Raw genomic sequence first — 27,322 nt, forward strand, 5'->3', positions numbered from 1 at the left:
CTGCATCACTACATTACACTGCGTCACTACATCACACTGCGTAACACTGCGTCACTACATCACACTGCGTAACACTGCGTCACTACATCACACTGCGTAACACTGTACCACTACATTACACTGCATCATACTGCGTCACTACATTACACTGCATCACTACATTACACTGCGTCACTGCATCACACTGGGTCACTGCATCACACTGCGTCACTACATCACACTGCGTCACTACATTACATTGTATCACACTGCGTCACATCACACTGCGTAACACTGCGTCACTACATCACACTGCGTCATTACATCACACTGCGTCACTACATTACACAAGATCACACTGCATAACACTGCGTCACTACATGACACTGTATCACACTGCGTCACTACATGACACTGTATCACACTGTGTCACCAAATGACACTGTATCACACTGCGTCACTACATCACACTGCATCACTACATTACACTGCGTCACATCACACTGCGTCACTACATTACAGTGCGTCATTAGATCACACTGCGTCACTACATTACACTGTATCACACTGCGCAACACTGCGTCACTACATCACACTGCGTCACTACATCACATTGCGTAACACTGCATCACTACATTACACTGTATCACACTGCGTAACACTGCGTCACTACATTACACTGCATCACACTGCGTCACTACATTACACTGCATCACTACATTACACTGCGTCACTACATCACACTGCGTAACACTGCGTCACTACATCACACTGCGTAACACTGTACCACTACATTACACTGCATCATACTGCGTCACTACATTACACTGCATCGCTACATTACACTGCGTCACTGCATCACACTGGGTCACTGCATCACACTGCGTCACTACATTACATTGTATCACACTGCGTCACATCACACTGCGTAACACTGCGTCACTACATCACACTGCGTCATTACATTACACTGTATCACACTGCATAACACTGCGTCACTACATGACACTGTATCACACTACGTCACTACATGACACTATCACACTGTGTCACCAAATGACACTGTATCACACTGCGTCACTACATTACACTGCGTCCCACTGCATCACTACATTACACTGCGTCCCACTGCATCACTACATTACACTGCGTCCCACTGCATCACTACATTACACTGCGTCCCACTGCATCACTACATTACCCTGCATCACACTGCGTCACTACATGACACTGTATTATACTGTATTACACTGCTTCACACTGCGTCACTACATTATACTGCATCACACTGCGTCACTACATTACACTGCGTAACTCTGCGTCACTATATTGCACTGCACCATGCTGCATTACACTGTGTTACTACATTACACTGCATCCCACTGCATCCCACTGTCACTACAATACACTGCGTCCCACTGCGTCACTACATAACACTGCGTCACACTGCATCCCTACATTACACTGCATCACACTACATCACACAGTGTACACTGCAATGCACAGCATCACACTGCTGATACACTGCATCGCACAGCGTCACACTGCATTGTACAGCGTCACACTGCATCACACTGCTGATATACAGCATCACACAGCATCTCACTGCTGATACACTGCATCACAAAGCGTCACACTGCATCTGCATCTCACAGCATCACACTACTCATACACTGCATCACACAGCGTCACACGGCATCACACTGCGTCACACTACTGATGCACTGCATCACACAGCGTTACATTGCATCACACGGCATCACACTGCGTCACACTACTGATGCACTGCATCACACAGCGTTACACTGCATCACACAGCGTTACACTGCATCACACAGCGTTACACTGCATCACACAGCGTTACACTGATCACACAGCGTTACACTGATCACACAGCGTTACACTGCATCACACAGTGTCACACGGCATCTGCATCTCACTGCATCACACAACGTCTCACTGCTGATACACTGCATCACACAACGTCTCACTGCTGATACACTGCATCACACAACGTCTCACTGCTGATACACAGCATCACACAACGTCTCACTGCTGATACACTGCATCACACAACGTCTCACTGCTGATACACTGCATCACACAACGTCTCACTGCTGATACACTGCATCACACAACGTCTCACTGCTGATACACTGCATCACACAACGTCTCACTGCTGATACACTGCATCACACAACGTCTCACTGCTGATACACTGCATCACACAACGTCTCACTGCTGATACACTGCATCACACAACGTCTCACTGCTGATACACTGCATCACACAACGTCTCACTGCTGATACACTGCATCACACAACGTCTCACTGCTGATACACTGCATCACACAACGTCTCACTGCTGATACACTGCATCACACAACGTCTCACTGCTGATACACTGCATCACACAACGTCTCACTGCTGATACACTGCATCACACAACGTCTCACTGCTGATACACTGCATCACACAACGTCTCACTGCTGATACACTGCATCACACAACGTCTCACTGCTGATACACTGCATCACACAACGTCTCACTGCTGATACACTGCATCACACAACGTCTCACTGCTGATACACTGCATCACACAACGTCTCACTGCAGAAATAAACACACAATCCCAGCAAGCTCTATCCCCAGAACCCACCACATCATACTGTATATTTGTATCAAAAGGAGTGTTACAGAGCGTGGCAAAATGTATACAACACAAGACAAAAATACCCCACGCTACATCCAATGTGACACAATACATACTGCAATACTTCAATGTTAGTGTTCTCATGAGTAAGGGTCATTTAGTTAAACCCTTTCACCAAAGCGTTCTAAGCCTGCAGCCACATCACGGCATGACCAGTATGCAGCCACGTCACGGCATGACCAGTATGCAGCCACGTCACGGCATGACCAGTATGCAGCTACATCACGGCATGACCAGTATGCAGCCACGTCACGGCATGACCAGTATGCAGCCACGTCACGGCATGACCAGTATGCAGCCACGCCACGGCATGACCAGTATGCAGCCACGCCACGGCATGACCAGTATGCAGCCACGTCACGGCATGACCAGTATGCAGCCACGTCACAGCATGACCAGTATGCAGCCACGTCACGGCATGACCAGTATGCAGCCACGTCACGGCATGACCAGTATGCAGCCACGTCACAGCATGACCAGTATGCAGCCACGTCACGGCATGACCAGTATTGCAGCCACGTCACGGCATGCCCAGTATTGCAGCCACGTCACGGCATGCCCAGTATTGCAGCCACGTCACAGCCAGTATTGCAGCCACGTCACGGCATGCCCAGTATTGCAGCCACGTCACGGCCAGTATTGCAGCCACGTCACGGCATGCCCAGTATTGCAGCCACGTCACGGCCAGTATTGCAGGTCCTAACACTACCTGTGAGAATTCTCATTTACCTGCTGGAGGGAGAATGGTCTCTATAGACCCGTCCTGCACAGGTACATGCATAACCTGCAACTTAAAACATGTGGCGGGTGAGCTTAATAACCCCGATACCAGACGAAATTTTTAATTAATAAACACACAAGCCCAGAAAGCTCTATCCCCAGAACCCACCACATCATATTTTTATATATTGTTTAAGTAGCAGGTTTTTCCGTGTACCTGAGCAGGACAGGCCACTCTCCCTCCACAGCAGGGGAACATGAGAATTTCACAGGTGCCGTACTCTTAGGACCTGCATAATGGTCATGCCGTGGCTGCATACTGGTCATGCCGTGACGTGGCTGCATAATGGTCATGCTGTGACGTGGCTGCATAATGGTCATGCCGTGACGTGGCTGCATACTGGTCATGCCGTGACGTGGCTGCATACTGGTCATGCCGTGACGTGGCTGCATACTGGTCATGCTGTGACGTGGCTGCATACTGGTCATGCCGTGACGTGGCTGCATACTGGTCATGCCGTGGCGTGGCTGCATACTGGTCATGCCGTGACGTGGCTGCATACTGGTCATGCTGTGACGTGGCTGCATACTGGTCATGCCGTGACGTGGCTGCATACTGGTCATGCCGTGGCGTGGCTGCATACTGGTCATGCCGTGACGTGGCTGCAGGCTTATAACGCTTTGGCCAAAGGGTTTACAGTAACTAAATGACCCTTACTCATGAGAATACTAACATTGAAGTATTTAACTACTGGTATGTATTTTGTCACATTGGATGTAGAATGCAAGTATGGAGTATTTTTGTATTTTGTTGGATGCACTGCATTACACACCATCACACCGCTGATACACAGCATCACACAGTGTCACAGAGCATCACACTGCGGATACACAGCATCACAGAGCATCACACTGCTGATACACAGAATCACAGAGCATCACACGGCTGATACACAGCATCACAGAGCGTCACACTGCTGATACACAGCATCACAGAGCGTCACACTGCTGATACACAGCATCACAGAGCGTCACACTGCTGATACACAGCATCACAGAGCGTCACACTGCTGATACACAGCATCACAGAGCGTCACACTGCTGATACACAGCATCACAGAGCATCACACTGCTGATACACAGCATCACAGAGCGTCACACTGCTGATACACATCATCACAGAGCGTCACACTGCTGATACACAGCATCACAGAGCATCACACCGCTGATACACAGCATCACAGAGCATCACACTGCTGATACACAGCATCACAGAGCGTCACACTGCTGATACACAGCATCACAGAGCATCACACTGCTGATACACAGCATCACAGAGCATCACACTGCTGATACACAGCATCACAGAGCATCACACCGCTGATACACAGCATCACAGAGCATCACAGAGCGTCACACTGCTGATACACAGCATCACAGAGCGTCACACTGCTGATACACAGCATCACAGAGCATCACACTGCTGATACACAGCATCACAGAGCATCACACTGCTGATACACAGCATCACAGAGCGTCACACTGCTGATACACAGCATCACAGAGCGTCACACTGCTGATACACAGCATCACAGAGCGTCACACTGCTGATACACAGCATCACACAGTGACACAGAGCATCACACTGCTGATACACAGCATCACAGAGCGTCACACTGCTGATACACAGCATCACAGAGCGTCACACTGCTGATACACAGCATCACACAGTGACACAGAGCATCACACTGCTGATACATAGCATCACACAGTGTCACAGAGCGTCACACTGCTGATACACAGCATCACAGAGCGTCACACTGCTGATACACAGCATCACAGAGCGTCACACTGCTGATACACAGCATCACAGAGCGTCACACTGCTGATACACAGCATCACACAGCGTCACAGAGCATCACAGAGCATCACACTGCTGATACACAGCATCACAGAGCGTCACAGAGCATCACACTGCTGATACACAGCATCACAGAGCGTCACACTGCTGATACACAGCATCACACAGCATCACACTGCTGATACACAGCATCACACAGCATCACACTGCTGATACACAGCATCACAGAGCGTCACACTGCTGATACACAGCATCACACAGCATCACACTGCTGATACACAGCATCACAGAGCATCACACTGCTGATACACAGCATCACAGAGCGTCACACTGCTGATACACATCATCACAGAGCGTCACACTGCTGATACACAGCATCACACAGCATCACACTGCTGATACACAGCATCACACAGCATCACACTGCTGATACACAGCATCACAGAGCGTCACACTGCTGATACACAGCATCACAGAGCGTCACACTGCTGATACACAGCATCACAGAGCGTCACACTGCTGATACACAGCATCACACTGCTGATACACAGCATCACAGAGCGTCACACTGCTGATACACAGCATCACAGAGCATCACACTGCTGATACACAGCATCACAGAGCGTCACACTGCTGATACACAGCATCACAGAGCATCACACTGCTGATACACAGCATCACAGAGCATCACAGAGCATCACACTGCTGATACACAGCATCACACAGCATCACACTGCTGATACACAGCATCACAGAGCGTCACACTGCTGATACACAGCATCACAGAGCATCACACTGCTGATACACAGCATCACACAGCGTCACAGAGCGTCACACTGCTGATACACAGCATCACAGAGCATCACAGAGCGTCACACTGCTGATACACAGCATCACACAGCGTCACAGAGCGTCACACTGCTGATACACAGCATCACAGAGCATCACACTGCTGATACACAGCATCACACAGCGTCACAGAGCGTCACACTGCTGATACACAGCATCACAGAGCATCATACAGCAGGGGTCTAGTCAATGTGCTGGGAGGTCCGCCCAGAGAAGGTTGGGACTTCCCCTGCAGCGATGATAATGGTACGATGGATGGAGAGTTGATTACCTTGACCCTCCCCTAGAGTCCACAGCTCATCATCGTCAAAATGAGAATCCCCCCCAACTCCGGACCCGGGTGCGAAGGCGTGAGCCAGGAGCCCGTCTTTGCCATCGAATGGGTATCCATCTCCGTGCTCTGCAAAAGACAAGGACGTGTCAGGGAGACCCCGCTACACGATATCACGATACGTATGCTAACAACCCACCACGGACGGCACGGATATTAGACTGTACCCCAGCGGCCAAAGTTGATCATGATATCGGCTTCTCCTTCGGTAATTCTGTTAAACTCCAGCGGCGTGACGTCACTCCAGACCTTTAAGGCGCGGGCGAAAGCATCGTCCACGGTTTCAGAATCCAGATCTGGTGTGTACCCCAAAATCCTAAGAGAGAACAGTGTGAGGTTCAGCAGAAATGCGGGGGAGTGAAGGGGCACCTAGCTGCAACGGGATGAAAGTCCTGCCCTTCGGGGAGCATGGATGGATGGTGACACAATAAGCATGCATGGTGACACGACGAGGTGGGCAGTACCTGTATGTGATATGGTTTTTCTCCCATTTGGGTTTCCTCGGGAAGAAGTTGTAGTTTGCTACATCTGGGTTCCCGCATCTCGGCTTCTTCATGGTGTCGATCGTGTTCTGATCCAACTCTCCGGTCTCAGAGAGACCAAAGAATTTCTGCATTTTCTTCAGCGTGTCCTTCAGCACGAACAGGTTACACTTCTCCTCGGGGCAGCCATAGAATTTGTTGAGGTATTGCTGGAGGAGGAGAAGACGATAGATAACCGTTCTTGTAGCTGTATTGGTCTTGGAGGACGTAGGTTGGTTGTACAGTAGGTTAGAGCAGGGGTGCTCAACTCCAGTCCTCAAGCCCCCCCCCCCCCCCAACAGGTCAGATTTTGCGGATATCCCTGCTTCAGCACAGGTGGCTCAATCAGTGTGTCAGTCAAAGACTGAGCCTCTGATTGAACCACCTGTGCTGAAGCAGGGACTGATTGAGCTACCTGTGCTGAAGCAAGGACTGATTGAGCCACCTGTGCTGAAGCTGGGTCTGATTGAGCCACCCTTGCTGAAGCTGGGATATCCGGAAAACCCGACCTGCGCGGGGGTCTTGAAGACTCGAGTTGAGCCCCGCTGGGTTAGGGCACCTTTAATGGACACCCCCCTATAGATTCTTGTAGATGAAATTATAGCACACATACAGTAGCCTCTCCTTCAACTGAACTGTATCCACCGATCTCTTCTTATCCTGGGCTCACAGTAACAATAACTTCAAGGACACTTGAAGAAGAGACCTGTGAGGTTTCTAACGTGCACAGGCCTCCTGTCTTTTCTTCATCTACGGAGGAACCTCATGTTGATCCATTAAAGGTGTCACAATGTATAACCAGCTATTGATTACAAAGTCTTTCTGATAAATAGGGGATTATGTCGGGGAGCTCGGAAGTTGTAACTATGACGCACTAGATTATATTCTAATTTATCAACTACCAGTGGTGGATTTCCCGCTAGGCCCGGGTTTAGGGCGGCAACACTATGGGGGCGGCAAAAATGTCCACCCCCGTATACTTTTGCTGCACTCTTGGGCCTAGCGGGCCTGATGGGAAGTCACGTCTCTGCTGCGGCCGCCTGCTTACCTGCCGCCCGCCAACGTGACGTCACACGGCATCTCACTGCCATGGCAACGTGACTTTGCAGCGCCAAATGACGTCGTGTTACCATGGCAACGCGACGCCACGTTGGTGAGGAGGCGGCCACACCAGCTGTGCCTAGGATTTGAAATCCGCCGCTGTCAACTACTTGTTGGTCCAATAAAAGGTATCGTACAAACTACTCGCGCTCCCTCCTCTGTTACTACGTGGAAGAGAGGACCATGTCCGTCTTTGGATGGAGCAAAGGGAAGGAGAAATCACATTGGTTTCTCCTTGTAGATTTTCCACAGGGAAAGGCAGTCAGTCTGGCGATCCACAGACACGTTCGGCTGTGAGCCACTGAAAGCCGACACCTTTGTGGCCAAATTCTTTCTCTTGGAGCTGGAGAGAGAATTCCTGGGTTTGTGTTCCCTGCTGGAGAGCAACGTTCTCCCAAAAGGAGGCGAGCTCGGCTCTGAACCTCACGGAGGCTCCGAAAGATGGAAGCTGCCCACCTCCTCCTCATTCCCCGGTTATCTCCTACGAGTAGCAGGAGAGGGGCAGAGGCGGGGCGGACAGAGGGCGCGGAAGGACAGAGAGAGGGCATGGAAGGACAGAGAGAGGGCATGGAAGGGTGGAGAGAGGGCATGGAAGGGCAGAGAGAGGGCATGGAAGGGCAGAGAGAGGGCACGGAAGGACAGAGAGAGGGCACGGAAGGGTGGAGAGAGGGCATGGAAGGACAGAAAGAGGGCACGGAAGGGTGGAGAGAGGGCATGGAAGGACAGAAAGAGGGCACGGAAGGGTGGAGAGAGGGCATGGAAGGAGGGAGAGAGGACACGGAAGGACAGAGAGAGGACACGGAAGGACAGAGAGAGGACACGGAAGGAGGAGAGAGGACACGGAAGGAGGAGAGAGGACACGGAAGGAGGAGAGAGGACACGGAAGGAGGGAGAGAGGACACGGAACGAGGGAGAAAGGACACGGAAGGACAGAGAGAGGACACGGAAGGACAGAGAGAGGGCACAGAAGGACAGAGAGGGCACGGAAGGACGGTGAGAGGGGACACAGAAGGATGGAGAGGGGACGGGGAGAGGACACGGAAGGACGGGGAGAGATGACACGGAAGGAGGGGGAGAGATGACACGGAAGGAGGGGGAGAGGACACGGAAGGACGGGGAGAGGACACGGAAGGACGGGGAGAGGACACGGAAGGACGGGGAGAGGACACGGAAGGACGGGGAGAGGACACGGAAGGACGGGGAGAGGACACGGAAGGACGGGGAGAGGACACGGAAGGACGGGGAGAGGACACGGAAGGAGGGAGAGATGACACGGAAGGAGGGAGAGATGACAGTGTCACAAAGAACATTTAGTATTATGTTGTGGGGGGGGGGTTACCCTCTTCAGTGCTGACCCCCTGTGGATGCCATGCCCCGCAGGACATAGTAAGCTCTGCGGGGCAGGACATAGTAAGCTTTGCGGGGCAGGACATAGTAAGCTCTGCGGGGCAGGACATAGTAAGCTCTGCGGGGTATGACATAGTAAGCTCTGCGGAGCAGGACATAGTAAGCTCTGCGGGGCAGGACATAGTAAGCTCTGCGGGGCAGGACATAGTAAGCTCTGCGGGGCAGGACATAGTAAGCTCTGCGGGGCAGGACATAGTAAGCTCTGCGGGGCAGGACACAGTAAGCTCTGCGGGGCAGGACATAGTAAGCTCTGCGGAGCAGGACCTCCCTTTGCCTCGTGCCATTTACGTGCCGCCCTTTCCCATACTGTTTGTCTCCACTTTATCTGGATTGTCATTTTCTAAAGTGCCGTGCACACTAAGGGCGCTGTATAAATAAAATGATATATACATTCATGCCACCACCCCCTTTTCCTCTTGCGTGAGGGGGGGGAGGCCACGGCAGGAGGTGCCCACTTACCACGGCCAGCTCCTTATCTGTCCTGGGGGAGTCGTCTCCCGGAAACTTAATGATGGGCGAGGGGGCCGCTGTGACCAACGGGACCAGGAGTTGAAAAAAGAAGGCAGAAAGCTGAATAACAGGGAACGTCTTCATTGTTCGGAGCCGTGCCGCAGCCGTGAGCGATGCCGAGTCTCTTTCCGAAGCTGGTGGGTGGGTGGGGGTCTCTGTGTGTCCCGGGCTGGCGTCCTACCCCTGCTGCTTCGCTGCAGTTTCTTTGTATGGCCGAGAGACCCAGATGTACATTCTGCAGATACCACAGGAGGAAGTCTGGAAACATGAGAGTAGGGGAGAGACCAGATGTGACCCGCCAGGCTCGGCTTAACCCCCGCAGCGCCAGAGAGGGTGGAAACCGCCGGCAAAACCGTCTTAAGCACCGTTATTTATAAAAATGTTTTTCCAGGAAGTAATGCATTGCGAGTTAGGCTTCGTCCAGGGAGGCGCTGAGCGGGTCGGGCGCGATGAGACACGTTGCTGCAGCGTGCGTGGCCAGCGTGAGCGAGCGTCTGCGCATGCACGGCGCTTAGCTGCTTGCTGAGGCTCGCTGGCGCGTCACGTGAGCGGTTCGCCCAATGACGGCGAACCAGCACCGTGACGGCCTGGCCGCGCCCCCGACACGCATCCCTACCCCCCGCGTGCGCACAAATAGCTGGCCATAGACCGCCCAGCCCAGCAGAGCGCGTGATAGTCACCGCGCACGAGCACCAGTGCGCTCGCTCCCTGCCTGGCGCGATCGGGAGGCGGGGGGAGACTGAGGGAGGCGGGGCAGTGACGTCGCTGGGCCAATCGCCCGCGACGCACCGACGTCAACGTCACGGCGCCGTGACGTTGACGCTGCTCCGCGCTGATTGGATGCTTTCAGCCGACAGCGCTCTGAAAAACAGCTTGGCTGTCGGCTGAAAAATCCAGCGCCTCCGCACGCCTGCGGACGCTCGCGTGAGCCCCCTCTCAAGGCATCCTCATGGAGGATGCAGGGGCTCAGCGCGGAGCGTCCGCACGGCTCAGCGCGGCCTCCCCTGCTACGGACTCGGCCTTAGGCTTGAATTATAGTGCGCGGCGCGTCAATGATAAATACCTGTCTCCCTATGACAGTGTATCTAGTGCGGGCACGCGCGCGCGGCAGAGCGCAATGGCGCGGCCACAATTGAAAAGAGCGGTTCAGCCAATGAGGGCGAACCAGCTTCGTGACGTGTCCGCCACGCCTCCCCCAATCTCCTGCAGCTATATTCACTGATCGCGGGGGGGGGGGGGGGGCTGCAGGAGTGCGGCAGGTTATGCGCGCCATCGCACACGGGTGCACAGGCGCTATAATCCCAGCCTGACGGCTCGTTTTCACGCATGTCCCCGGCACAGATACATGGCTACAAATACATAGTTACATTAGGTGAACATTAAATAGAAAGACATTGCATGAACAGTTAAAGATCAAATAAGTTATAGGCGTATGAAACAGTTACAGACCATTAAAGCTGCAGTTCCAGCAATATCCTAGATGTGGTTTTTTTAAATAAATCAGTTCTGTACTATGAGAAAATACTATAGCATTTAAAAAAAATGTTTTAAAGACCGTGTTAATGTTTCTAAGGCTGCGTCCAGGGTTGCAGCAGCCGTGCTGAGGCGCGCTGAGGCTGAGGGAAAGCGGGTGCTTTCCCTGGCCTTGGTTAGCGCGCCGTCTGTGGGCGTGTCGGGGGGCGGGCCAGTGACGTCACGGAGCTGGTTCGCCCTCATTGGGCGAACCGCTCACGTGACCCGCCCGGCGCTCCCATGAGCGCGAAATCTAAAATTTGGATAAGACCTATGCTTCCGCACGCTTGGAGAAGCGTAGGCGAGCCCCTGCTAAAGCCGCTCACATTGCGGCTGCAGGGGTGCACCAGCGCGCCTCAGCACGGGTCAGCACCTAAGCGCTGACCATGCCCGAGGCCTAATGTAGGAAGCATTCCCAAAGTGACAGCCCCTCCCCCTTCTGATAGGCTCTGTCTATTGAGCCCCGCCCTCTCTCTAGCAGTGCACCAATTATATCTAGTAACTGCCCAGTCACATGATATTGTTGGACTACATTGCCCACAATGCTGTGCAAGAACTGAATTAAATAACCCTGAGCAAGCGATCAATTACAGGAGAAATGATCGATCTGCAGCTTAGCTAATCGCCTGTCAGTGTGCAGATTGTATTGATGCGCATATTGAATGGGAAAAATATATATATATTTTTTAAAAACGGCAGCTTGAACTGCAGCTTTAAAATGTGAGACAGCTTCAGTTTTGAAAGAAATTAGGGCCCGATTCACAAAGCAGTGATAAAATCAGCGCATTTGCACCCAACTACGCGTTTATTTATCGCGCACTAAGACATGAGGCCAAAAATGGTATTCACTAAGATTGACCGCCATTTTTTTAAGGCCGATTTAAAAAAAAGCACTATTGTCCGACTTGTTTTTTGTACCAGTGCTATCGCGCTATAAAGCATATTGCAGCTGCGTCTCCATTCACGGCTCTTACAGGCGATCGTGCAATAAAAGAATTCATTTTGATAATAGTGTGTGGGAGCAGGGGGTCTCCTGAGCTGATCCGTCTGGATTTCAGCCTCGGGGACCCCCTACTTCCGGAGATACAGGCCCCGGTATGGGGTGCCGGTATCCCCTGTGCTTTTAAATCCCCCGCGTCACGTGACGGGGGGGATTTAAATCCTGCACTGGGATACCGGCACCTCATAGCGGGGGCTGTGTCTCGGGAAGTAGGGGGTTTCTGAGGCTGAAATCAACGCGGTTTACCTCAGGACCCCCTGCTCCCACACACTAGTATCAAAACCCCCATAAAAAAAATTTAAATAAATTCATTACCATAGCGGCTATCCGCTATGGTAATGAAGCTGCTTTAATGTCATTTTTATTAATAGTGTGCGGGAGCAGGGGGTCCCGGGAGATGAACCGTATTGATTTCAGTCTCGGGGACCCAAAATGCCTTCTGCTATTTAGACAGCCTCGATAAGTGGGCGATAAAGGCATGAACCGCCATTTTTTGCTGCCGTCCAAAACACAACGCCAGGTGAGCGGCGATAAGCCAATTATCGGCAGCTTTTGAAACTTGAGCTTGTCGAGGCTAATCGCGGCGATTTGCTCCCAAAATCCTCACGCCAGGAAAAGTTGGCGTGAGGCTGGTGAGACGCTGCTGAGAAGGCGGCGAGAGGGGACTTGAGAAATGCATTTTTCCTGCGTCGGATTGATGCCGGGGGTCTCCGGAGCTGATACACATTAATATTAGCACCGGAGACCCCCGGCATGAATCCCATGCAATAAAACTGCCTTTACAGGCAACTTCATTACCTTAGCGGCAAACCGCTAAGGCAATGAAGGGGTTAACTACAAGTGCCATGTTTATTGTGGGTAGCGGGGGTGGGTGAAGATGGTATTTGCCCTTGGTGGGTGTTTAGGCCTTGCAGAGTTGAGGTTGCGGGTGGAGTTAACCCCTTCATTACCATAGTGGTTAATGCGGCTAAGGTACCCATCCGGTAGGTATAAACACCAACCAAGGGCCAAATACCAACTTCATCCATCCCCACAATAAATCGGGCACTGGTGGTTAACCCCTTCATTGCCTTAGCGGCTAGCCGCGAAGGTAATGAAGCTGTTCTAATTAAAAAAATGTATACTAGTGTACGTGAGCGGGGGGTCTCCGGAGCTGAACCGCGCTGATTTGAGGTCCGGGGTCCCCCTGCTTCCCGACATACAGGCCCCGTTATGGGGTGCCGGTATCACCTATGCATTTAAATCCCCCGGTCACGTGACGCGAGACATTTAAATGCATAGGAGATACCGGCACCCCATAACGGGGCCTGTATCTTGGGAAGCAGGGGGTCCCCGGACCTGAAATCAATGCGGTTCAGCTCCGGAGACCCCCTGCTCATCTACACTAGTATCTTGCGATTGCTTTCAGAGGAATGAGCTGGAAAAATATGGGCATAGCCTTGGTTTAAGAATACATGAACAGTTGAACACAACAGCTTAGAGTGTAAGCTCTTCGGGGCAGGGACTCATTTTCCTAATATTACTTTAATGTCTGCAGCGCTTATTCCCATTATGTGTTATATTATTATGTCCCGTGTATTAATGCTGTGACACACTGTGTACATGGATGACGCTGTATAAATAAAAATATACATACATACATACATACATACATACATACATACAGTACATAAATACATACAGTACTTACATATATACATACAGTACATACATACAGTACATACACACAGTCAGTACATACATACATACATACATACATACACAGTACATAAATACATACAGTACATAAATACAGTACATACTGTGATGTCCCCACCACGTTGCAGTCTCTTTTATCCAGATCAAAGGCAGGGAAATGTAGTGTTGATGCACAGGAGGGTTTATTTGCCAGGTACAAAGCAGGAACAGGGTTAACTTATAAGATAAAACAGAAACAAAAGCCTAACTCCTTTTCAGAGTTCTGACTAATACAGCTTAGTCCCTAACTACCAGTGGGGAAAACTAAGGTCTTTCCCCACTTTAGACACTGTACCTGCAGCTTCCCTTTGCAGTATCTCACAGGGCTGTCTGTGTATGCCTTCAGACCAGCACAGCAGCAGCACAGGAAGCTGTCTGTGCTGCCTTTTAACCTTGAAGCTCATTAATTAGGGCTCAGGTGAGAGTGAAGGGAACACACCCTGGAAGGTACTGGTTCCTATGTACCTCCCCTCAAACACCTTTTGCTTCAATATATCACATATCCCCCCCCATTGCTCAATCGTTATCAGGTGAGCACATGAAAATAGGGAGGTGTATACTCGGGACAATGCATCAGCATTTCCATGTTTGGAGCCTGGCCTGTGTTCAACTGTGAACTGGAACCCCTGGAGACTCAAAAACCAGCGAGTTACCCGAGCATTCTTTTCCTTATTTTGTTGCATGTACTTTAAAGGTGCATGGTCGGTTATTAAGGTAAATTTTCTCCCTAATAAATAATATTTTAGAGTCTCTAACGCCCATTTGATGGCCAAGCCCTCTTTCTCAACTACGGCATATCTCTTCTCGTGGACAGTTAGCTTTCGGCTGATATATATGATGGGGTGTTCCTCCGTTCCGACTCTTTGTGACAGGACCGCTCCTATCCCTACATCGGAAGCGTCACACTGAACCTGAAATTCCCGGGTGAAGTCTGGGGTGATCAGGACGGGATGAGCACATAAGGCGTCTTTTAAGCTTTGGAAAGCTTTCTCTGCCTGGTCAGACCACTTCACCATGACTGAACTCTTCCCTTTTGTTAGGTCGGAGAGAGGGGTTGAGAGTGTGGCAAAGTCTGGTATAAAGCGACGGTAGTAACCAGCCATGCCGAGGAAGGCTTTAACCTGTTTCTTAGTTACTGGTCTCGGCCATTCCCTAATTGTCTTCAGCTTTGCCACCTGTGGTTTCACAAGCCCTCTACCAACCGTATTTCCTAAGTACTTGGTCTCTTCTAAACCGATGGCACACTTAGCAGGGTTTGCCGTCAGACCCGCTTCCTCCAGGGAGTCTAAAACTGCCTGTACTTTTCCCAGGTGAGAGTCCCAGTCATTACTGTGAATGATCACATCATCCAGGTAGCTCGCGGCATAGTCTGTATGAGACTTCAAAACCCGATCCATCAATCTCTGAAAGGTTGCTGGAGCCCCATGTAGACCGAAGGGTAGGACCTTATATTGGTATAGCCCGCCTGGTGTGGAAAATGCCGTTTTTTCTTTAGCAGCCTGTGTTAGAGGTACCTGCCAATACCCCTTAGTCAGATCAAGGGTAGTTAAGCATCGGGCATCACCTACCCTGTCTTAAGTTCGTCTACCCGTGGCATAGGGTATGTATCAAATTTGGAGACTGCATTTAGTTTCCTAAAATCATTACAGAACCTGATCGAGCCATCCGGTTTCGGAACCAACACGATAGGGCTCGACCAGTTACTGAATGACTCCTCGATTACGTCGAGGTCCAACATTTTCTGCACCTCCTCTTTAACGGCCTGTCGCCTAGCCTCAGGTAGTCTATAGGGCTTAAGATGTATGACCTTCCCAGGTTCTGTATGGATGTTATGCTCAATAACTGAGGTTCTCCCGGGTACAGGGGAGAAAACTCGGGCATTGCGCACAAGAAACTCCTTTACCTCCTGTTTCTGAGGGCCAGACAAGGTGTCAGCAACTTTCACTTCAGGAACAGAAGGTTCCCTAGATGGTACCGTCCGAACTACAGTAACCAAGGCTTCCCTCTCTTTCCAGGGCTTTAGGAGATTCACGTGATACAACTGTTCTGGCTTCCTCCTCCCAGGCTGACTAACTCTGTAATTGACCTCTCCTACTCTTTCTAGGACTTCGTAGGGTCCCCGCCAGGTGGCCAAAAATTTACATTCTACTGTAGGTACTAGCACTAACACCTTATCTCCCGGCCAAAACACCCTAAGTCTGGCATTCCTGTTATAAGAGTTCTGCTGTGAACTCTGGGCTTGCTGCATGTGTTGTCGCACAATCGTCAACACTGCTGCAATGTGATCCTGCATCTGGGAAATATTCTCGATTATGCTACGGTGGGGTGTTGACTCTGTTTCCCAGGTCTCTTTGAGCATATCCAGTATACCTCGTGGGTGTCTCCCATACAACAACTCAAAAGGGGAGTAACCTGTAGATGCCTGAGGGACGCTCTTACGGCAAACAATAAATACGGCAAGAGAAAATCCCAATTTTTACCATCTCGGTCTATGGCCTTCCGTAACATATGTTTAAGAGTCTTGTTAAACCGCTCCACTAGGCCGTCGGTTTGCGGGTGATAGACCGAGGTGTGTAAATGTTTGATATTCAACAACCTGCATAGCCCTTTCGTAACCCGGGACATAAAAGGGGTTCCTTGGTCTGTTAATATTTCCTTGGGGATTCCGACCCGAGTAAACAACAACATTAATTCTTTGGCTATGCCTTTAACAGATGTATTCCGGAGGGGAACCGCTTCCGGATATCTTGTGGCATAGTCTACAATGACTAGAATGTGTTGATGGCCCCGTGCTGACTTTGGTAATGGGCCTACCAGATCCATTCCGATACGTTCAAAAGGACCTTCAATAATGGGCAAGGGTACTAACGGACTACGGAACGATTTTACTGGTGAGGTCATTTGACACTCTGGACATGTCTCACAATAACGTTCTACGTCTTTGTGTAGACCCGGCCAGTAAAATCGCGCCTTTATTCTATCAGTGGTTCTTTACCCCTAGGTGTCCTCCCAGGACATGGCTATGGGCCAGGTCCATTACCTGGCTTCTAAAGGGCTTTGGCACCAGTAACTGCTCTAACCTATCAGGGTCATCTCTTTCCACCCTATATACCAAGTCATTGTTGTAGATAAAGTAGGGTGGTGATGGCGTAACCACGGGGTTAACTGGTACCCCATTTATGCTCACTACTGTGGCTTTGGCGTTTACTAACGTCAAATCGTCTAGTTGGGCAGAGGCAAACTTTACAGGAGCAACCTGTAAATCCTGAAAATCTAGTTCTGGAGTGTCCTCAACCTCAGGTCCTTCACCTGCCATAACCTCTAATATAGAACCAAGGTCTACTGGATCGGAAACCTCAGACCTCAAGGGCACATCCTGAACACAATCAGACTTCCTTTCCCACAGTTCCCAAAACCATGGGAAATCCTGACCCACTAGTACCTCATACATCAGATTCGGCACTACCCCGACCTGATGATGTACTGGGCCGATGGGGTTTTCTATGTACACTTGTGCAGCCGGGTAAGTACGATCATCCCCATGGATACAGGTTACCTGTAAGGAGACCCCTGGTAGAAACCCAGACTGGACTAGATGTGCAGCGACCAACGTAACTGTACTACCAGTGTCAAGCATTGCACTTACAGGTATCCCATCTATTTTGACTTCACATCCTATTCCTCTCTAAATGACCTTTCTCTATTACAGTCTGCTTAACAGCAGGAACCCCGCCCGATAAATACCCCACAGAAATGTCACATTGCATTCGGTCAAGGTTCATAGGGCAAACTGCTGCCACATGTCCAAGTTCATGACATTTGTAGCACTCAGTGTATTTCCCAAAACTGGGTCGGGGTTTTTTCTCCAGTCTATTGGAAGGAGTGGGGCTAGAGTCCCTTCTATGGGCCGTGGGATTTCCATCTCCTTTATGGGAGTCTATGAGTCCCTGTGGGCCACTAGGCCGAGGAACAGTCTTACCGGACCTCCTGATGTGCGGGAACCTGCGACCGGGAAACTCATCGGGACATCTCCTCAGCAGCAAAGTGGCGTTCCACTAAAGCGACCAACTGCTCTGCGCTTTGGGGTTCATTCTGGCTGACCCACTTCTGAACGGTGCGAGGAAGACCCCTCAGGAACCGGTCTATGACGACCCTTTCGACGACGGCGGCGACTGTACATTCGTCAGGCTGGAGCCATTTCCGCGCAGAGTGGATGAGGTCGTAGATTTGGGAGCGGGGAGCCTTTTCTGCATCGTAACGCCAGGAGTGGAACCGCTGGGCCCGAACTGCGACAGTGACACCTAGGTGCCATAATCTCAGCCTTCAGGGTTTCATTGTTTTCCGCCTGCTCTGGCTCCAAGTCATAATAGGCCTTCTGCGAGTCCCCCACCAGGAAAGGAGCAATTATTCCAGCCCACTGCTCAACTGGCCACCCTTCGCGCAATGCGGTGCGCTCGAAAATTGACAGGTACGCCTCAACGTCATCGTCCATCGTCATCTTCTGAATAAGGTGCGATTTTACCTGGTGAGCGACCTGTGGGGCCACGCTAGTCTGGGCGGGAATTTTCTCCCCCAATACTCGGAGCTCCTGGTGTAGGCAAAGTTGCGCCTCGTGTTGTTCTTGCTTTAGCGTCTGATGTAGGGACACCGCCATCTGCTTTACTAACGCCGCAGTACTTTCCGTTTGTGACTTTGCAATCTGTTGTAAGCTCTCATTATGGGATTTTGACATTTCCTGCAAACCCCGCAACAGAATAGCAGCATTTTCTGTTTGCTTGTACTGGAGCGAGGACAGAAACGCCTCCATTTTCCACTTTCACTGCCTTGTGGACTGCCCGCATTAAACTCCACCAATTGTGATGTCCCCACCACGTTGCAGTCTCTTTTATCCAGATCAAAGGCAGGGAAACGTAGTATTGATGCACAGGAGGGTTTATTTGCCAGGTACAAAGCAGGAATAGGGTTAACTTATAAGATAAAACAGAAACAAAAGCCTAACTCCTTTTCAGAGTTCTGACTAATACAGCTTAGTCTCTAACTACCAGTGGGGAAAACTAAGGTCTTTCCCCACTTTAGACACTGTACCTGCAGCTTCCCTTTGCAGTATCTCACAGGGCTGTCTGTGTGTGTGCCTTCAGACCAGCACAGCAGCAGCCCAGGAAGCTGTCTGTGCTGCCTTTTAACCTTGAAGCTCATTAATTAGGGCTCAGGTGAGAGTGAAGGGAACACACCCTGGAAGGTACTGGTTCCTATGTACCTCCCCTCAAACACCTTTTGCTTCAATATATCACAATAGATATATACATACATACATACATACATACAGTACATACAGTACATACATACAGTACATACATACATACAGTACGTACATACATACAGTACATACATGTCTTTAAAGCAGCAGCCCAAGCTGCCGTTTTTATTTTAATTTTATTTTTTCCACTTTAATATTTCAGAAGAGGAAGGGGATGTCACTTTGTAAATGGTTGCTATAGAAACAAAAAAATGCTTGTTACATTATAATACATTAAAAATGTCATTCAGTTGATTTTTTTTTTAAATGCTACAAGTATGTTCTCATAGTACAGAACTGATTATTATTTTTTAAACACACGAAGGATATAGCTTGGTCCGCAGCTTTAACCCCGTGTTGCATTTACTCCACATGCTTGCCTGGGATAAAACCAGTTTGCAATACAGTATGCTCCCAGCAAATGTGAAATCAAGCATTGATCGGACGATGGGTGTTATAATCTCATCCTGCTCAGGATACACGGTGCTGTGCAAATGTTTGCTGACAGCGAGCGCTCACTTTGTGTGACTGTTACCCAGACGCACATACCGCGGGAACGTTATAATCACTTTCGGAATTCCCCACTGTTGTATAATTCATGTCTCTGTTTTAATTAAGATCCCAAGTGCATTGGGTAGGGAACTAATGACGCTAAGTGCTTCGTTTTCTTACCTCTTTGGAGCTGAAACATTTCCCGTTGAATCCGTACTGTACAGGGGGGGCACTCAACTCCCGTTCTCAAGCCCCCCCCCCCCTGCCAACAGGACAGGTTTTCAGGATATCCCAGCTTCAGCACAGGTGACTCAATCAGTGGCTCAGACTGAGACATGATTTTGCCAGCTGTGCTGAAGCAGGGACTGATTGAGCCACCTGTGCTGAAGCAGGGACTGATTGAGCCACATGTGTTGAAACAGGGACTGACTGAACCATCTGTACTGAAGCAGGGACTGATTGAGACATCTGTGCTGAAGCAGGGACTGATTGAGCCACCTGTGTTGAAACAGGGACTGACTGAACCATCTGTGCTGAAGCAGGGAATGATTGAGACACCGGTGCTGAAACTAGGATATGCTGAAAATCTGACCTGTTATGTGGGGGGGGGGGGGGGTGGTTTGAGGAATGGAATTGAGCCCCCCCCCCTTTCTGTACAGTACATGAAACAAGTCTCCCCCAACGTGTGAAATGTTTTTATTACCCCCACCGTTTTAACGAAGCATTCAGACGGCCGGTGCTTAGGATATGTGCATTTGTATTGAGGACGTTTGCAAATCAGGCGAAATTCATTTATTGGCGAAAAAAGTTGGTGTAGAAACAGCGAAATGTCGCGCGCAATCGGCAATCATTAAAAATCATGGTGGATGGTAAAATGCACCACGGAGGTAGGTGTCCATTTATACATTACCTTTTTGTACAGGAATCTGGTGGAAAATGTAGCATTTAAGTCTTTTTTTTCCGCGCATTCCCAAGCCACGGGCGCTTTCCCCAAATTATTCTGGACTCTCATGGCCACTGTTCTGCACACCCACAAGGCCAGGCACTGCCATCCACTGTCCCTTCCCACCATCAAGGCCAGGCACTGCCATCCATTTCCCCCTCCCACCATCAAGGCCAGGCATTGCCATCCATTTCCCCCTCCCACCATCCAGGCCAGGCACTGCCACCCACAGAACTCACCCACCACCAAGGCCAGGCACTGCCACCCACAGAACTCACCCACCACCAAGGCCAGGCACTGCCACCCACAGAACTCACTCACCACCAAGGCCAGGCACTGCCATCCACTGAACTCACCCACCACCAAGGCCAGGCACTGCCACCCACAGAACTCACCCACCACCAAGGCCAGGCACTGCCACCCACAGAACTCACTCACCACCAAGGCCAGGCACTGCCATCCACTGAACTCACCCACCACCAAGGCCAGGCACTGCCATCCACTGAACTCACCCAATATCAAGGACAGGCACAGCCAACAACAGAACTCACCCACCATCAAGGCCAGGCACTACCATCCACAGAACTCACCCACCATCAAGGCCAGGCACTGCCATCCACAGAACTCACCCACCGTCAAGGACAGGCACTGCCATCTACGTCCCCCTCCCACCATCAAGGCCAGGCACTGCCATCCAGTGCCCCTTCCCACCATGAAGGCCAGGCACTGTCATCCACAGAACTCACCCACCGTCAAGGCCAGGCACTGCAATCCACAGAACTCACCCGCCATCATGGACAGGCACTGCCATCCACTTCCCCCTCCCACCATCAAGGCCAGGCACTGGCATCCACTGCCCTTTCCCACCATGAAGGCCAGGCACTGGCATCCACAGAACTCATCCACCATCCAGGCCAGGCACTGCCACCCACAGAACTCACCCACCATCAAGGCCAAGCACTGCCATTCACTGCCTCTTCCCACCATCAAGGCCAGGCACTGCCACCCACAGAACTCACCCACCATCAAGGCCAAGCACTGCCATTCACTGCCCCTTCCCACCATCAAGACCAGGCACTGCCACCCACAGAACTCACCCACCATCAAGGCCAGACACTGCTATGTAAATAGAAATATACATACACACAATAATAATAAGTGGAATCCGGGACTGCGTATATGAATCATATTAATAATAATAACTTTATTTCATACAGCGCTTTTCTCCCAGTGAGACTCAGAGCGCGTCACAATGACAGCACAGCGCGCGGTACGCAGCACATAGGAATGTTACAGACACAGTCTCTGCCCCGCAGAGCTTACAATCTATGTGTTTGGTGCCTGAGGCACAGGGAGATAAAGTGACTTGCCCAAGGTCACAAGGAGCTGACACAGGGAATTGAACCATGTAACTAATCCACTGATTGAGCCATCTGTGCTGAAGCAGGGATATCCTTAAAACCTGACCTGTTGGTGGCCCTTGAGAACTGGAGTTTGCCTGTCCTGCTCTATATACTGGAGTGAGATTCCAAACCATGAATAAGGTGTAATAAGGTGTCATCGGCTGCCACCTGGTGGATAAAATGGGAATTGTTCTGAACTGATTCAAAATTAATCTGAAATAGAGATGTGAGATTTTAGCAATATCAGTTTGCACAAAATGCATACTTTTCTGGAACATGCGTTTTTTTTAGGGCTCATGAAATGTTATCCTATTTTTCATCTTTTTTTTTTTTTTTAAATTCCTCGAAAAATTGTGACATTTCACCAAATGTTCACTAGCTTAAAAAAAACAAAACACAAACATGTATTAAGGCTGCACATTGATCATGTCACTTGTGTGCACGTTTTTGTTGGAAACCTTCACCATTTCTTTCTTTTGCAGACTTTCTATTCAAAATCTCTGCTCCTTTGTTACACTCTTGGAAATAACAGCTGATTGTTTTTGCCTGTCCCGCTGGAAAAAGTGCTTTCTTAGGCTAAGGCCCCGCTCCCAGAGTCAGCGCACCCGCACTGCTGACAGGCGGTGCGCTGAGATACACAGACCGCGATATGCGGTCTGTAGGGAGCGGGAGGTGGGCGGGAGTGGGAGGTTTGACAGGGAGGGGGGGCGTGGCTTGAGCGGAGGGACCCGCTACTCTCCCCCCCCTCCCTCCACGGACTGCAGGAGGGAGCTGCTACTCACCCCCCCCTCCCTCCACGGGCTGCAGGAGGGAGCTGCTACTCACCCCCCCCCCCCCTCCCTCCACGGGCTGCAGGAGGGAGCTGCTACTCACCCCCCCTCCCTCCACGGGCTGCAGGAGGGAGCTGCTACTCTCCCCCCCTCCCTCCACGGACTCGAGCTGCTACACACACACACACACGCAGGCACTCATACATACACACATACACACACACAGACAGAGGCAGGCACTCAGGCACACACATACACACACAGACACAGACAGGCACGCACGCACTCAGACACACACACAGACACGCACTCACCTGCTTTCACTCCACACTCGTCCCCGCTCCCCGAAGCCTCCCCATCCCATTGGCTCACAGCCACACCACGTGACGCGTCAACGCTAGGAAACACCATTCTCTTGTGTCTCCTAGCGGCTGACGCGCCACAGCGTGTAGTCAGCTGTGCCGTCAGGGGGGACCGGGACCGGCTCGCGAGGATTCCCCTGCTGGTGGGGAACTCGCGACTTAGCCGCCCGCGCCAACGAGCGCAGCGGGACCGAGGCCTTAGAAGTCTGCTGCTGCTCTGAGATCCGTATCACGCTTTGTATTATCAGATTGTTCAACATTCAATCCGCAAATTATTTGAAACGTTTTAGGCAAAATTCGATTTGCAGCATCTCTCTCCTCTCCCTCCCCCCCCCCACCCAAGCATCTCTCTCCTCTCCCTCCCCCCCCCCACCCAAGCATCTCTCTCCTCTCCCCCCTTCCCCCAAGCATCTCTCTCCTTCCCCCCACAACATCTAATTTCTCTCCCCCCAGCATCTCTCTCCTCTCCCCCCCAAGCATCTCTCTCCTTCCCCCCACAACATCTAATTTCTCTCCCCCCAGCATCTCTCTCCGCTCCCCCCCCAGCATCTCTCTCCCCCCTCCCCAGCATCTCTCCCCCCTCCCCAGCATCTCTCCTCTCCCCCCAGCATCTCTCTCCTCTCCCCGCCAGCATGTCTTTCTCTCTCCCCCCAGCATGTCTTTCTCTCTCCCCCCAGCATGTCTTTCTCTCTCCCCCCAGCATGTCTTTCTCTCTCCCCCAGCATGTCTTTCTCTCTCCCCCAGCATGTCTCTCTCCCCTCTCCCCCAGCATGTCTTTCTCTCTCCCCCAGCATGTCTTTCTCATCTCCCCAGCATGTCTCTCTCCTCCCCTCAGCATGTCTTTCCCTCTCCTCCCCACCAACATGTCTTTCTCTCTCCTCCCCCGCCAGCATGTCTCTCTCTCCTCTCCACCCAGAATGTCTCTCACCTCCCCCATCATGTCTCTTTCTCCCCCAGCATGTCTCTCTCCTCCCCCAGCATGTCTTTCCCTTTCCTCCCCCAGCATGTCTTTCCCTTTCCTCCCCCAGCATGTCTTTCCCTTTCCTCCCCCAGCATGTCTTTCCCTTTCCTCCCCCAGCATGTCTTTATCTCTCCTCTCCCCTAGTATGCCTCTCTCTCTCCCCCAGCATGTCTTTATCTCTCCTCTCCCCTAGTATGCCTCTCTCTCTCCCCCAGCATGTCTCTCTCCTCCCCTAGCATGTCTTTCCCTCTCCTACTATCCTGAAGCTAGGGTCACGTGTTGAGGTATGAATAGCTCCAGTTAGCTTTAACTCATGTCTTCCCTCTTCCAAAGCATGACAAGTCCTCAATGTCTTTCTTAACTTTATTGCAGGAGTAGAAAACACAGGAACTTGTAGGTGTAGTGTAGGCAGAGAGTGCTTCTCTATGTGGGATGCTTCTATGAGGTTAGACTATGGTAAGAGAGAAAGGCCTTACCAGGGGTGGATGCAGACAGGACTGTACTCACTGTGATCTTAGGTGGAAAAGGAAGTGAGAGGCAGGGGTCACACTAAAAGTGAAGTGAGAATACACTAACTGTCAGCAAGGACAGGGGGGAATGGGGAAGCCCATTAACTGGAGGACTGGAGATGTTGCCAGAGCAACCAGGGGTGTGACAGACTGGAAGGAAAAAGGGCTACATAATGTATCCATTCCATCTGCACTGGGAGTAAAACTGCAAGGAAAGTAACATCCAAATACAGCTAGCAGGGGGAACTGCCAAGGGAAGGGGGGCTGAAACAGAGAAGGCAGACAGGGGTATTCCTGTTGCATGACACCTACTATTCTGGAGGCCAGTATCATGTGTAGGATGATTAGCCCAGATAGGTTCAACTCAGCCCTCTTTCCAAAACACAACAAGTCCTGTATATTTTCTTCACTTTATTTAGGGAAAGCAGCATTAAAGACAGGCACTTGTGGATGAGATGTTGGTGTTTGAATAATGTCTCTCTGTGGGTGATTTGTAGTAAGGGCAGGTGAAAAGGATAAGGCCCTGCCACTAGAGCAATTACAGACGGTACTCACTCAGCCAGTGATGAAGGTGGTAAAGGAAGTGTGAGTGTATTCTGGGTGACAAGATAGCCTGGGGACAGACCATCTGTCAGCAAAGCAGAGGGGGAGAAGGCAGACTAGCCCACTCTGAGGGAAAAGCTGAGGTTGCTGTAGCAACACACTGGCATAATGCAGAGACAGGGATTGCAACACTGTGTCTACTATCACACAGGCACTGTGTGTGTGTACAGAGCAAAATACATGCAGCTGGAACTGAGAATCTGACAGGCAAAAACTGCAAAGGAAAGGGGGGGGGTGAAACAGAAATGTGGTTCTTGTTCCATGACACATACCCCAGCATGTCTTTATCTCTCCTCCCCCAGTATGTCTCTCTCTCCTCCCCCAGCATGTCTTTCTCTCCCCCAGCACGTCTCTCTCTACTCTCCCCCAGCATGTCTTTCTCTCGCCTCTCCCCCCAGTATGTATCTCAGTCCTCCGCCCAGAATTTCTCTCTCTCCCCCAGCATGTCTTTCTCTCTCCTGTCCTCCAAGTATGTCTTTCTCTCCTCTCCCCCCAGCATGTCTCTCTCCTCCCCAGCACATCTTTCTCTCTCCCCCAGCACGTCTCTCTCTACTCTCCCCCAACATGTCTTTCTCTCTCCTGTCCTCCCAGTATGTCTCTCTCTCCTCCCCCTAGCACATCTCTCTCTACTCTCCCCCAGCACGTCTCTCTCTACTCTCCCCCAGCATGTCTCTCTCTACTCTCCCCCAGCACGTCTCTCTCTACTCTCACCCAGCATGTCTTTCTCACCCACCCAGCATGTCTCTCTCTACTTTCCCCAGCACGTCTCTCTCTACTCTCCCCCAGCATGTCTTTCTCTCTCCTCCCCCAGCATGTTTTTCTCTCTCCCCCCCCCAGCATGTTTTTCTTTCTCCTCCCCCCCAGCATGTCTTTCTCTCTCCTCCCCCAGCATGTCTTTCTCTCTCCTCCCCCAGCATGTCTTTCTCTCTCCTCCCCCCCAGCATGTCTTTCTCTCTCCTCCCCCCCAGCATGTCTTTCTCTCTCCTCCCCCCCAGCATGTCTTTCTCTCTCCTACCCAGCATGTCTTTCTCTCTCCTCCCCCAGCATGTCTTTCTCTCTCCTCCCCCAGCATGTCTTTCTCTCTCCCCAGCATGTCTTTCTCTCTCCTCCCCCAGCACGTCTTTCTCTCTCCTCCCCCAGCATGTCTTTCTCTCTCCTCCCCCAGCATGTCTTTCTCTTTCCTCCCCCCAGCATGTCTTTCTCTCTCCTGCCCCCCAGCATGTCTTTCTCTCTCCTCCCCAGCATGTCTTTCTCTCTCCCCCAGCATATCTTTCTCCTCCCCCCCAGCACGTCTCTCTCTCCTCTCCCCCTGCATGTCTCTCTGTACTCTCCCCCAGCATGTCTTTCTCTCTCCTCCCCAGCATGTCTTTCTCTCTCCTCCCCAGCATGTCTTTCTCTCTCCTCCCCCCCAGCACGTCTCTCTCTCCTCTCCCCCTGCATGTCTCTCTCTACTCTCCCCCAGCATGTCTCTCTCCCCCTGCATGTCTTTCTCTCTCCCCCCAGCATGTCTTTCTCTCCCCCCCCAGCATGTCTTTCTCTCTCCCCTAGCATGTCTTTCTCTCCCCCCCAAGCATGTCTTTCCCCCCCCCCCCAGCATGTCTTTCTCTCCCCCAGCATGTCTTTCTCTCCCCCCCAGCATGTCTTTCTCTCCCCCCCAGCATGTCTTTCTCTCCCCCCAGCATGTCTTTCTCTCTCCCCTGCATGTCTTTCTCTCTACCCCCCAGCATGTCTTTCTCCCCCAG

General features: G+C 51.1%; 1 protein-coding gene across 1 annotated transcript in view; it reads right to left on the reverse strand.

The window, feature by feature from the left end:
* Positions 1-10,256, reverse strand: part of MMP2 (matrix metallopeptidase 2) — a 28,984-nt gene extending 18,728 nt beyond the window's left edge. Inside the window, exons 1-4 of the mRNA XM_075576968.1 lie at positions 9,942-10,256; positions 6,918-7,144; positions 6,621-6,769; positions 6,394-6,522 (exon numbers count right to left, since the gene is read on the reverse strand). Of these exons, the coding sequence (XP_075433083.1) occupies positions 6,394-6,522; positions 6,621-6,769; positions 6,918-7,144; positions 9,942-10,076 (640 nt within the window). The 5' untranslated portion in view covers positions 10,077-10,256. The remainder of the gene's footprint in view (positions 1-6,393; positions 6,523-6,620; positions 6,770-6,917; positions 7,145-9,941) is intronic.
* Positions 10,257-27,322: the final 17,066 nt, after the last annotated feature.

The sequence above is a fragment of the Ascaphus truei genome, chromosome 19, assembly GCF_040206685.1.
Source record: "Ascaphus truei isolate aAscTru1 chromosome 19, aAscTru1.hap1, whole genome shotgun sequence".
Classification (NCBI taxonomy): Eukaryota; Metazoa; Chordata; class Amphibia; order Anura; family Ascaphidae; genus Ascaphus; species Ascaphus truei.